Source organism: Diospyros lotus, chromosome 1, assembly GCF_014633365.1.
Source record: "Diospyros lotus cultivar Yz01 chromosome 1, ASM1463336v1, whole genome shotgun sequence".
NCBI lineage: Eukaryota > Viridiplantae > Streptophyta > Magnoliopsida > Ericales > Ebenaceae > Diospyros > Diospyros lotus.
This window is the reverse complement of record NC_068338.1, coordinates 706051-720626: the sequence shown is the minus strand read 5'-3', so window position 1 is coordinate 720626 and position 14576 is coordinate 706051. Positions and strand designations below refer to the sequence as shown.

The 14576-nt window shown below is 32.3% G+C and overlaps 1 protein-coding gene and 1 pseudogene across 1 annotated transcript; both read left to right on the top strand.

The window, feature by feature from the left end:
* The first annotated feature begins 269 nt into the window (after window positions 1-269).
* Window positions 270-1903, top strand: LOC127807699 (uncharacterized). Its single transcript, XM_052345739.1, has 5 exons — window positions 270-348; window positions 684-768; window positions 909-1041; window positions 1147-1422; window positions 1502-1903. The coding sequence occupies exons 1-5, from the start codon at window positions 270-272 to the stop codon at window positions 1901-1903; spliced, it is 975 nt and encodes a 324-aa protein (XP_052201699.1).
* Window positions 1904-3006: 1103 nt separating this feature from the next.
* LOC127807689 (uncharacterized) lies at window positions 3007-12783 on the top strand (annotated as a pseudogene).
* The last annotated feature ends 1793 nt before the right edge of the window (window positions 12784-14576 follow it).

Here is a 14576-nt window from a genome sequence, read left to right as displayed (position 1 = left end):
TAATATCTTCAATCACTAATCATTAATTTTTTGTTTCAGATGTAATTGGATACGTCGTGGAGTTCAACAACTCAAACATGCAGAATTCCACCACGAGAAAAGGCAACAGAAATTTGGAAATTGTACTTCAAGATCTAGAGTATGTACTACTTTCTATCCTACAAATTGTAAATAAATAAATTTTTTAATCAAACTAATTATTTATTAGGTATGTTCTTTATAGTAAAAATCAACTATCATGCACTCTTTGGGAGACCTACGCAGACGAGATGCAACAACATCTGCAAGGTGACCGAAATGAGGCGTTGATTGTCATCGTGCAGTTTTGCAAGACCAAATATTTTAAAGGTCCGTTTCCTAAACTATTTAAGATTTTTTGAATATAATAACAAACCGTGCAGTTTTGCAAATCCAAATATTTCAAATGTTTGTTTCCTAAACTATTTAAGATTTTTTTAATACAATAAGAAACCGTGCAGTTTTGCAAATCCAAATATTTCAAATGTTCATTTCCTAAACTATTTAAGATTTTTTTAATACAATAAGAAACCGTGCAGTTTTGCAAGATCAAATATTTCAAAGGTCATTCCTAAATTATTTACAATTTTTTTAAATACAATAACAAACCAAAAATGAATCGGTTTTTACATTTTATACTAATACAAATAATTTATTTTGTGCAGGAACAGTTGGAATCTCAAATACGTTTAACACAAGAAAACTTTATGTTAACGCCAATATTCCAGAGATCGTGGAATTCAAAAACAGGTGCAATGTACAATTTGCTTTTGTTTTTAAAAAATTACGTATCAAATCAAAATTAAACCTAGACTACCATTCAATGTCTCTATGCTTAATTAAACGTTATAGTAGATGCCTAATGAATTTCTAATAATTTCAACATTCAGCCTATCTTTGGGCCAAGAACATTCGATGCAAATTAGTCAAATTTCAGCATCGTCCAAGCCAACTATCACAGAGGAAATTGAAACTGAAATGTTCAAGGTTAGAACTCTACAGCAAATTGTTGGGAGTGATCAGGTAATTAGTTTAAATGTTAGTATTTTTTTGATTCATGCCTTAATGATTTACAGTTTCATTTAATCTAAATCAAAAATTTATTTATTTGTTACATTTCGATTATAGGCAGAATATGTTTGGGTGCCGTGTGTGATCTCTGCAATAATTTCAGAAAGGGGATGGTATTTCATGAGTTGCAAGAAGTGTGTTCGAAAGGTTAAGGAGGAAGACGGAAAGTGTTATTGTATTCACTGTAAGGAGTACTGCAATGGGGAAATTCATTACAAGCTTAATATTAACGTTGTGGATGGAACAGAGTGTGTTACGTTACTTCTTTGGGACACCCAATCCCGTGAGTTGATTGGAAAAACAGCTCGAGAGTTAAAAGACAAAATTGCCAAGGTAAAATATTTCACTATTTACAAAAATATTATAAAGTTGTTTCATGTGTTACTTAACATTTTTTTTTCATGCTTCATAGGACACGATTGGAAATGATACTGACCCAAAAATGATTCCCACGGAGATCGAGTGCATTGTTGGTCAAGAATACTTTTTCAAAATAAATGTGAACCAAAAAAATGTTGACAAGCAAGATACAGTTTATACAGTGGTGAGTGTTTCAAAGGATGCTGACTTAATCAAAAGATTTAAATCGACTGATCATATCATCGACATAAGCGATGATAGTGAGAATGGAAACATAGAAACAAATACAACTGAACAGGATTCTATTTCGGATAATGAAGTAACGTCTCCTAACAAAACACCAAGGAAGGCTACAAAGGACACTACTGGTAAAACACAAGTCAATGAAAGTGATTGCGGTTCAACGGCGCTATCTTCTACGAAATTGAAGAAAGTTAAAGTTGAAAAGAATTGAGTTGTTATATTATTATTACTTCAACCTTTTTAATATTTTCTTGTGGTTTTTTTAAGTTCCTTGGTTATGTCTTTAACATATGACTTTTGATATTGATGTTTAATGAATTGTACTCTTATCCAAATGACAGTATCTTTCTTCCCTCTATTACTTATGCCCTATATTACTTATGAATCTTATTTTGATAATGAAGTTTAACCTTTTTTTCACGTCATACCACATAGATACACAATAATTCCACAAGGGCAACACAAATATAATTCATTCACTTTAGTAAATATTGTTCAAATATTCTATGATAATATAGAATAACAAATATAACATGTTAATATAATATAATTAACATAACATGGTCATTAACATAACCATGTGACATAACATTTTAATTAATGTAATTAACGCAAATATAGAGGTATTTTTACGATACGAAAATGTCTACATTCAAATTCAGATCCCTTTACGAATTATTTTATGTTCAAATTAAAATACTTTAAACACTTTAATGAATAATTATTCTATATTATTGCGGAATTAACAAAAATTCATCATCTTAATAAAACTTAATCAGAATGTAAAACATATTAAAAAAATTGTAATATTTTAAATATAATCTAACTAATAACATGTTAATATAACATAATTAACAATACACGTTAATAATATAAGCATGCACAACATATTGATAAAACCCAATTAATCTCTTGAGTAGTTGGGTTATTAATAGGTGACATGTGTGAACTCAATTAATGTTTAGTAAATGGACAACTTTTTTGCATTGTTCCCAATAAAATAGCTATTTATTAATATCCAAGACTCTCCGATTTAACACACCCAACTATCTACTTTTTCTAGGTTAATGCAAAGCACAAATATTTAATACCATTACTCCCTAATGAATAATTGTTTGATAACTTTTAGTATTCCACGCATACTACAAAAATTAAGACCTAAATCTTTAATAAAGTTTATAAATTCCAATTCATTTATATACAAAGGCTGTTGCGTCTTCTCTCTGCATCATCAGTTCTATATTGTACTCTCCTTATCTATTGTTTTCTGTAGTACTTCATACAAAACAACAGGAAAAATAACATTTCATCTACATGGAAAGTTATATAACCAGTCAAGAGAACATCGAAGACGGTGTTCATCAGGACACGAAGAGGATTCGCTTGCATAATGCCATTCAACAAGGTAAGCTATATATACCAAAATTAATAAGTGACTTGCAAAGCTGATTGTAAATTTCTTATTGGGTCAGAATATCTATTATTATATTATATAAAGCTACTGAGATTAATAGGTCCCACTAACACTTTTTCCCACCTAAACTCCATTCCTAAAGCTTTTTTTTTTGACAAATATATTCTACACCACCGATTTCACATTAGACATGTTAAACATTGCATTTAATGCACACGTTTAATGCCTGTGTAATCACATATGATCAAAAAGTTTATGTAACTTTTTTGTTCTGAAGTATACATCGTTTAATGCCTGCATTAATTTATTTTTTTTCTATAACTATGATTTGTATCCCCAATAATTTGTGTCCCACCGAAAAACTAAATCATTTTCTTTTTTTTGTGGCAAATACATTCTACACCACCGATTTCACATTGGACATGTTGAACATTGCATTTAATACACGTGTTTAATGCTTGCGTTAATGCCTATGTAACTACACCATTTAATGCCTGCATTAACTTATTTTTTTCCCACCTAAACTCCATTCCTAAAGCTTTTTTTTTTTTTTTGGCAAATACATTCTATACCACCTATTTCACATTGGACATGTTAAACATTGCATTTAATGCACGCGTTTAATGCCTGCGTTAATGCCTGTGTAACCACATATGATCAAAAAGTTTACGCAACTTTTTTGTTTTTCTTATACACCGTTTAATGCCTGCATTAATTTATTTTTTCTCCATAAATCTGATTTGTATCCCCAATAATTTGTGTCCCACCGAAAAACTAAATCACTGTTCTCTATATACTTTGGAAAACTCACCATCTTTAACCAATAAAAAACATTTATATATATATGCACTCAGAAAAAATACTTGGTAAATTAGAAAAAAAAATACTTTGGAATTGTATTTTTTTCTTTTTTTTTTTTTGTGGCAAATACATTCTACACCACCGATTTCACATTGGACATGTTGAACATTGCATTTAATTCACGCGTTTAATGCTTGCGTTAATCCCTATGTAACTACAAAATTTAATGCCTACGTTAATTTATTTTTTTCCCATGAATCTGATGTGTATCCTCAATAATTTGTGTCCCACCAAAAAACTAAATTACTGTTCTTTATATACTTTGGAAAACTCACCGTCTTCAACCAATTCAAAACATTTACCAAAGCAACAACTCAACCCTATATTTTTTTCTCCATAAATCTGATTTGTATCCCCAATAATTTGTGTCCCACCGAAAAACTAAATCACTGTTCTCTATATACTTTGGAAAACTCATCGTCTTTAACCAATTCAAAACATTTATATATATATATGCACTCAGAAAAAATATTTGGTAAATTAGAAAAAAAATAAAACTTTGGAATTGTATTTTTTTCTTTTTTTTGTGGCAAATACATTCTACACCACCGATTTCACATTGGATATGTTGAACATTGCATTTAATTCACGCGTTTAATGCTTGCGTTAATGTCTATGTAACTACACCATTTAATGCCTGCGTTAATTTATTTTTTTCCCATGAATCAGATGTGTATCCTCAATAATTTGTGTCCCACCAAAAAACTAAATTACTGGTCTTTATATACTTTGGAAAACTCATCGTCTTCAACCAATTCAAAACATTTACCAAAGCAACAACTCAACCCTATATATATATATAGCACTGAGAAAAAATACTTAGTAAATCAGAAAAAAAAATACTTCAAAACTATATATATATATATATATATATATTGTGGAAAATACATTCTACACCATCGATCTCACATTGGACATGTTGAACATTGTATTTAATGCACGCGTTTAATGCCTATGTTAATGCTTGTGTAACCACATATGATCAAAACGTTTACGCAACTTTTTTGTTTTTCGTATAAACCGTTTAATGCCTTCATTAATTTATTTTTTCCCCATAAATCTGATTTGTATTCTCAATAATTTGTGTTCCACCGAAAAACTAAATAACTGGTCTTTATATACTTTGGAAAACTCACCGTCTTTAAATAATTCAAAACATTTATCAAAGCAACAACTCAACCCTATATATATATATATGCACTCAGAAAAAAAACTGATTGTACGAAAAACTTAATAAGTGACTTGCAAAGCTGATTGTAAATTTCTTATTGGGTCAGAATATAAAAACATAAAAACACCAAATTATTCTCACATTAATTTTTTGGTATTTTAATTCTTTCATGCCTTCACACGCCAGTGCACGCCCAAATCGACTCAGCTTTTTTGCAACTTGCGTCACATTCAGGAAGAGTAAGTCTATGTCAACCGAATGAAGAACGGAGGCCATTCTCCAACATAACAAATGGTACTATATATTTTGACACTAAGAAAAACAAAATTTTTAATCAATAATTTTTGTTCACAAAATCTAATTAAATTTATTTCTATTAGATATTAGACATCAAATGTTTGGGAGTCAGTTTACGCAATATTCAACGAGCGGCATACCATCAAATGAACATCGTGGGAGTAGATCGTTGCGTTTGTTGGGGTTGGGAAAACACACAATTGGAATAAAGTCTACTCTACCGTCCATATTGAGCGTAACTACATTTGATCAAATTACTACCACTCCATTGTTGCCCAACTCAGGTAATATTATAATTTTCTTTTATCTTTGTTATTTCATAAGATATATATATATATATATATATTGTTTCATTCATAGATGTGTGTATACCACCTGTTTTTTTCATCTTATAATCCAAAAACAACATAAAATTAAAGATGCTACAATAATAAATTATTTTCATGTCCCAAGTATGACTATTGTTACTGCATAAAAATGACAACTATATTTATATTTATATAATTTATTACGACAACCTATAATTTACAACTTTCTTGATTAATTGGGTCTTGACTTTTAATTTAATAATGTGTTAAATTTCTTAATTACAACCATAATATTTCATTAATTTGTATTATGGGTAATATTGTTTTTTTAAATGCACTACATAAATAATAAAAACTAAAATGCATTATTTTGATGTTTTATGTATATTCGCTTGCAAAATTCCATTCAACAAGGTAGGCTATACCAAAATTAATAATTTAACATTTTTAGTCTACTGTTATTTTTTTAAGAAATTTTGACCTATATTGTTATTAAAATTAGAAGCAGTTTAGTGTCACTGTATATATTCAGCAACGATGTTATTTTCTCTATTCTATTCTAAGCAGAAAAAAAAATAAATGACTTGCAAAGCTGATTGTAAATTTCTTATTGGGTCAGAATATAAAAATATAAAAACACCAAATTATTCTCACCTTAAATTTTTGGTATTTTAATTCTTTCAAACCTTGGCACGCCAATGCACGCCCAAATCAACTCAGCTCTTTCGCAACCTGCGTTGCATTCAAGAAGAGCAAGTCTATGTCAATCGAATGTACAACAGAGGCCATTCTCTAACATAACAAATGGTACTATATATTTTGAATGGAATAAAAACAAAATTCTTAATCAATAATTTTTGTTCACAAAATCTAATTAAATTTATTTCTCTTAGATATTAGACATCAAATGTTTGGGAGTCAATTTACGCAACATTCAACGGGCGACATACCATCAAATGAACATCATCAGAGTAGATTGTTGCGTTTGCTGGGGTCGGGAAAACACACAGTTGGAATAAAATCTACTCTATCGTCCATATCGGGCGTAACTACATATGATCAAATTACTACCACTCCATTGTTGCCCAACTCAGGTAATATTACAATTTTTTTTTATCTTTGATATTTCATAAGATATATATATATATATATGTATATTGTTTCATTCATATATGTGTGTATACAACCTATTTTTTTTCATCTTATAATCCAAAAGCAACATAAAATTAAAGATGCTACAATAATAAATTATTTTCATGTCCCAAGTATGACTTTGTTACTGCATAAAAATGACAACTATATTTATATTTATATAATTTATTATTACAACCTCTAATTTACACATTTATTAATTAATTGGGTCTTGAATTTTAATTTAATAATGTATTAAATTTCTTAATTACAACCATAATATTTCATTAATTTGTATTATGGGTAATATTGTTTTTTTAAATGCACTACATAAATAATAAAAACTAAAACGCATTATTTTGATGTTTTATGTGTATTCGCTTGCAAAATTCCATTCAACAAGGTAAGCTATACCAAAATTAATAATTTAACATTTTTAGTCTATTGTTATTTTTTTGAAGAAAGTTTGACCTATATTGTTATTAAAATTAGAGGCAGTTTAGTGTCATTGTATTTATTCAGCAACGATGTTATTTTTTCTATTCTATTCTAAGCAGAAAAAAAAAAAAAATGACTTGCAAAGCTAATTGTAAATTTCTTATTGGGTCAGAATATAAAAACATAAAAGCACCAAATTATTCTCCCCTTAATTTTTTGATATTTTAATTCTTTCAAACCTTCGCACGCCAATGCACGCCCAAATCAACTCAACTCTTTCGCAACCTGCGTCGCATTCAGGAAGAGCAAGTCTATGTCAATCGAATAAACAATAGAGGCCATTCTCCAACATAACAAATGGTATTATATATTTTGAATGGAAGAAAAACAAAGTTCTTAATCAATAATTTTTGTTCACAAAATCTAATTAAATTTATTTCTCTCAGATATTAGACATCAAATGTTTGGGAGTCAGTTTACGCAACATTCAACGAGCGACATACCATCAAATGAACATCATCGAAGTAGATCGTTGGGTTTGCTGGGGTCGAGAAAGCACACAGTTGGAATAAAGTCTACTCTACCGTCCATATCAGGCGTAACTACATATGATCAAATTATTACCACTCCATTGTTGCCCAACTCAGGTAATATTACTATTTTTTTTTATCTTTGCTATTTCGTAATAACAAAATAACAATAATTTTATTATATTTATAATGCCTTATCAAAATAACAATAATTTTATTATATTTCCATTTATAGAAATATTATTTACAAAATTTAGTATGAAACAAATTTGGAATTTCTTATTAAATAAGTTTTCTTGACAATTTTTTTTATCAGAATATGAAGATTTTGGAGATCTGACTTTTATGTGCGAGTTCTGTGCGGCAATTTTTTGGTTTGAGGAAAGATTGGATAAACATTATAAAACATGTCGATCCCCAAAGTTCTCTTTGTGTTGCACTCATGGAAAGGTTGTGCTTCCACGTATGCCTGATCCCCCACGAGTATTTAAAGATTTGTTATATGGGCATGATGAGAGGAGCAGACATTTTCGTGAAAACATCCGATCATACAACATGATGTTTTCTTTTACATCTATGTGAGGGAAGATAGATTCTCAAATCAACGATGGAAGATCTGCTCCTGTTTTCATTTTACACGGAGAGAATTATCATTCTATTGGGAGTTTATTGCCTGTAGAAGGATTGACTCCTAAGTTTGCGCAACTTTACATTTATGATGTGGAGAATGAAGTGGAAAATAGAATCCGATCAGTGAGGTATGCATTTTTAATGTGCAACGATACTTTTTATTTTAATTGTTTACTGTATGAATACGACAAGATCCTGTTTTATAAAATAAAATCAATTTTTTTATTATGCAGAAGGTCAGCAGTTGGTCACACTTTGCATGAGGATATCGTGTCTGATCTAAAACAAATGCTTGATGTGCATAATGTTCTTGTGCAATCTTTTAGAATGGTGACAGAAAGGATACGTCAAGGTGAAGTTGGAAATGTTCAGTTGAAACTCATTGGTAAGAGAAACGGGGATGGTAGAAGATATAACATGCCTGATGTTAAAGAAGTTGCTGCTTTAATAGTTGGAGATTTTGAAACATTGCCAGGTGCTCGAGACATTGTGGTCGAAACTCGATCTGGATTACTTAAACGTATTAATGAGTTACATGTGTCGTATCTGGGGTTGCAATATCCATTGCTTTTCCTTTACGGTCAGGATGGCTATAGAGCTGACATTCCATTGAGTGGTTCAAGATCTAGGTCGTCTGGTGCACGAAAGAAATTGAGTATGAGGGAATTTTTTGCATATAGAATTATGGAGAGAGATTGTGAGTCCTCGAACATTTTATTTTCCAAAAGGTTATTTCAACAATTTTTGGTCGATGCATATTCAATGGTGGAATCATCACGATTGGCGTATATTAGGTTTCACCAAAAAGAGTTGAGGTGTGAGGTATACAAAGGCTTGGAAGAGGCCTTAGTTGGAGGTGACGCGGATCCTGCATCATTAGGGAAGAGAGTATACTTGCCTTCTACATTTACAGGGGGTCCACGGTATATGATCAATTGTTACCAGGATGGGATGGCTATAAGCAGATGGGCTGGATACCCAAATTTGTTCATTACATTCACATGTAACCCAAAATGGCCAGAAATTGTTCGTTTTTTGGATAAGAGGGGATTGAAGGCTGAAGATCATCCTGATATACTTTGTAAAGTATTCAAGACTAAGTTGGATTTTCTGATGGGGGACTTACGACGTGATAAAATTTTTGGCCCAGTGAGAGCAGGTACGTACTCATGTTTATTAAATTCTAGGCGTTTTATTCTTATGACAATAGTCGTTATCACTAATACAGTAAAATACACTTATTTCGCTAAACTTAATTCGCTAATTTTTTATCTACTTTTTTTTTTCCACAGCAATGTATACAATTGAATTTCAAAAACGTGGTTTGCCCAATGCCTACATACTTTTATTCTTGAACCAGGAAGCTAGAAATCCTACTGGAGATGATATTGACAAAATAATTTCTGCTGAAATACCCTATCAATTAAGTGATCCTCATTATTATGCAGCAGTTAGAGATTTCATGATACACGGTCCATGCGGTGTGCTACGACAGAACTCTCCGTGTATGGCTAATGGTCGTTGCAGTAAACATTATCCAAAGAAATTCAATGCCTCCACTGTTGTTGATGAAGATGGGTACCTGATATATATGCGTCAAGACAACGGGAGGACCGTTAACAGAAATGGTATTGATCTAGACAATCGATTTGTAGTGCCGCACAATCAACAACTTCTTATGAAATATGGTGCTCACATTAACGTTGAATGGTGTAATCAGTCCAGATCTATCAAGTACCTATTTAAATACGTGCATAAAGGTCATGACCGTGTCACTGCAAGTTTCTACCAAAGTGTTGACAAAGATGGGAACAAGAAAGAGGTTGATGAAATCAAGATATACTATGACTGTCGATATATTTCACCTTGCAAGGCTGCTTGGCGGATATTTGGGTTCGACATTCATTTTAGGGATCCTTCAGTTGAGCATCTGTCTTTTCATCTCCCTGATCAACAGAGTGTTATATTTTCAGATTATGACCCAATTCAAAATGTTATGAATCGTCCAACTATTAGACACAATATGTTCACCGAATGGATGGAAGCGAACAAAAAGTACGAATGGGCTAGGGAGCTTACATACGTTGAGTTTCCAACAAAGTTTGTTTGGAATAATAGTGGCAGAGAATGGAAACCAAGGAAAAAAGGCTTTTCAATAGGGCGAATGTTCTATGTTGCTCTTGGTACCGGAGAACTCTATTACTTGAGAACTTTGTTGAATATTGTTCGCGGCGCTACAACATATGATGATATCAAGACTGTCAATGGTGTGGTATATAGTTCATTCAGGGATGCATGTTATGTTTTGGGGTTACTAAATGATGACAAATAGTATATAGATGGCATAATGGAAGCAAGTCAGTGGGGGACAACACATTCTCTTAGAAACCTTTTCGCAACATTGTTGACTTCAGATTCGTTGTCCCGACCTGAGTATGTTTGGAGCAAGTGTTGGCAGTACCTATCAGATGACATACTCTATAGGCGTCGTAGTGTCTTGGGTCTTGTAGGTAATTTTTATATTAAACGAATATAATAATAAATTATACTCTTTTTTTAAAAAATATTTTCGTTATTAAAAGCATAACGTTGAGTGCCTTTGATAAAAATTTGTTCTAATGCCATTTTTTTTACGTCATTTTATAAACAGATCTTCAGTTGACAGATAATGAAATTCAAAGTTATGCTTTGTTGGAAATTGAAAAAATATTACAAGGAAGGGGTAAGAGTCTCCGTGAGTTTGATGGAATGCCATTTCCTGACGATGTTGATGAATTGGTGTCTGGAAATAGGCTTATATATGACGAGCTATCGTACGATAGGAAAAAATTGACAGAGGATCATAAAAATTATGTCAACCAGTTGACTGATGAGCAGAGATATGCTTACGACAGAATAATGCATGCTGTGGATGGTGATGAAGGAGGTGTGTTCTTTTTAAACAGTTTTGGAGGAACTGGGAAGACCTTTGTATGGAAAACACTTTCTGCTGGAATTCGAACGAAAGGAGATATAGTGCTGAATGTTGCATCAAGTAGTATTGCGTCACTTTTGTTACCAGGGGGTCATACAGCTCATTCTAGATTTGTCATTCCCCTAAACCCCACTGAAGACTCCACGTGTAATATTAGACAAGGGAGTCCACTGGCAGAATTGATAGCAAAAACAAAGCTAATAATCTGGGACGAGGCTCCTATGATGCACAGATATTGCTTTGAAGGCTTGGACAAAACCATGAGAGATGTGTTAAGGTTCGCTATTAATAATAGCAATGATAAACCTTTTGGAGGAAAAACAATCGTGTTCAGTGGTGATTTTCGTCAGATTTTGCCTGTTATTCCAAAAGGTAGCAAGCAAGATGTTGTCCATGCCACTATCAATTCATCATACTTATGGACACATTGTGTGATTTTGAAGCTGACAAAAAACATGAGACTTCAGAGTTCTGGCAACTGTCATGATGTGCATGAACTAAAAGATTTCTCTGACTAGCTTTGCAATATTGGAGATGGGAAAATTGGTCGGGAAAATGATGGAAAAATGATCGTCGATATTCCATGTGATGTTTTGGTTGGTGCATCGGATGATACAATTCAGTCTATAGTTGAGAGTACATACCCGTCTTTTTTAGAAAATGTTTGTGATGCATCCTATATGCAAGGAAGAGCCATTCTAGCACCCACACTCGATGATGTCCAAGCTATAAATGATTTCATGATTTCCAAAAATCCGTGTGAAGAGAGGACATATCTTAGCTCAGACACAGTGTGCCACACTGAAAGAGTATTTGGTTTGTTTGCAGAAATTCATTCAACCAAATTTTTAAATGGAATAAGATGTTCCGAGGTGCCTAATCATGAATTGAAGCTTAAAGTTGGTGTCCCTGTTATGCTTATGAGAAATATTGATCATGCTGCAGGACTTTGCAATGGTACAAGATTGGTCATCACGAAACTCGGATGCCATGTTTTAGAGGCAAAGATGTTGTCAGGTAGTAATGCAGGTGACAAGGTTTTTATTTCACGTATGTCATTAACTCCTTCAGATGTGCGGTTACCTTTTAAATTTCAGAGAAGACAGTTTCCACTGATTGTTTCTTACGGCATGACCATAAACAAGAGTCAAGGTCAGTCACTGTCACATGTTGGACTGTACTTGAGGAGGCCAGTGTTTGCTCACGGTCAACTTTACGTTGCACTTTCTAGAGTTACAAGTCAACAAGGATTGAAAATTCTCATATGTGACGGTGAAAAAAAACAAATTGATTCGACAACAAATGTTGTGTATAAAGAAGTGTTCCAAAATTTGTAATAATACTTTATATGTCAATTTATTCATATTATATTTGAATTAGCTCATATTACTCTTATTATAATATTTTTTAATTAAAATTTATTTTTTCAATATTTTATAGCCGTGCAACGCACGGGTGTGAAACTAGTTATATATATATATGCACTGCGCATGCATATATATTATGGAATATATATTATAATGTATTATATATATGTTTCATGCATGAATGTGTATATGTATTATATTTATATATGTATTATAATATATTATATTATATTAATTTTATTATTATTATTATTATTATTATTATTATTATTATTATTATTATTAAATCTTTAAATATGCCCCGATGTTAATTTAATCTTCATTTTTCATATAAACTTGCATATAATCACAAAATATTCAATTAAATCCAGACATAGAAGTCCATGTTGAGGACATTGAACTCCAACCTGGTATGACCTTTGAAGTGCAACCTTTATGGGTACTGGAACGCCAAGATCGTCAGTTAAGACATAGAACTCTACCTATGGTAAAAGTGCAGTGGGGTCAGCACTCGGAACGAGAGGCAACTTGGGAGATGGAAGAAGAAATGCGAAAAAAATATCCTTATTTGTTTGAAGGCCATGGTTAATATCGTAATATATTAAAATTTTGAGGACGAAATTCACTAAGGAGGGGAGAACTGTAACATCCCGAAATTTGCAAATAAGTAATTAATTTTGATATTTGAGGATATTTTAGAATATTTGGATATTTTAGAGAAAATATTTATTTATGACATTTTGAGGAAATGGGAAAATAAGGTAATTAAGTAAATTATTTGAAAATATTTATGGAGATAATGATAAAATTAATTTGGTGGATTTTTGGAATATTCGGGGTATAAGTGTAATAAGAGGAAATGAGGTGTGGGTGTGTGTGTGTGATTTTCGAAAAATCTGGGGCGCTAGTGTAATTCCGGAAAGAGGTCTGGAACATTGGTTAAATATAATGGGATGCATATATAGGTTGAAGGAGCAACCAGCTGCGCAAGGAGAAAGGCTGGGACGCGGGTTCGAATCCTGGCAGGTGCGCGCGCTGGGAGGAAAAATGCTGATTTTTAATCAGCCAAAGCACCCCAAAACGACGTCGTTTTGGGGAGGCCAGGTGCTGGCCTTGTGCAGCCCAACCGCGCCACGTGGCGCACACTGGTGCTTCCCTCGCCACTCATCCATTTTACCCTTAAATCAACTTCAATTTCTTGCTAAATTGCAGCCACGTGGCTGAGGCATAATCGAGGTATTAATTGGCTATAAAACAGTGGGATAAATCCATGGTTTTTGAGTGAAATCTGGGGGCAATTGAAACTATAAATAGGAGAAGAATATGAGAACGCTCGGCAACAATCTGCAAAAGGAAATAGAGACGCTTGAAGGAAGAAATCGACTGAGAGGTAAGTGCTTAGATTAATTAGTTTATTTTAATTAATTAGTTAGTTAAATTAAATTAGTAGTTAAGTTGGAGTTTATTTTAATTAATTAGTTTAGTAAGTCAATTAGTTGAAGTAATCAGTGGGATTGGTAAATTAATTACTTAAATTATTAAATGTAGTTAGTGGCTAATTAATTAATTACCTAGCCTCATGTATATGTATAATTGTGGTAAGGGTGTTGCGGGTACGCTACCAGTTAGTGCAACGAGATAGAGTTGGTCACCGAGCAACAAACAAATTAAGGTAAGGGTTTAATATGCTTTAATTGTAAATTAATTTTGCCATGGCTTACATAAGATATTGAGGAAGTGCCTAGGCATGGGGCAGTGGGTTT

Excerpts from the sequence above, each read along its gene's own strand:
- LOC127807699 (XM_052345739.1), top strand. The coding sequence starts at position 270 with ATGCAACAACATCTGCAAGGTGACCGAAATGAGGCGTTGATTGTCATC. Across the intron at positions 769-908 it reads ATCGTGGAATTCAAAAACAG|CCTATCTTTGGGCCAAGAAC; the intron begins GTGCAATGTACA and ends TTCAACATTCAG. Across the intron at positions 1,423-1,501 it reads TAAAAGACAAAATTGCCAAG|GACACGATTGGAAATGATAC; the intron begins GTAAAATATTTC and ends CATGCTTCATAG.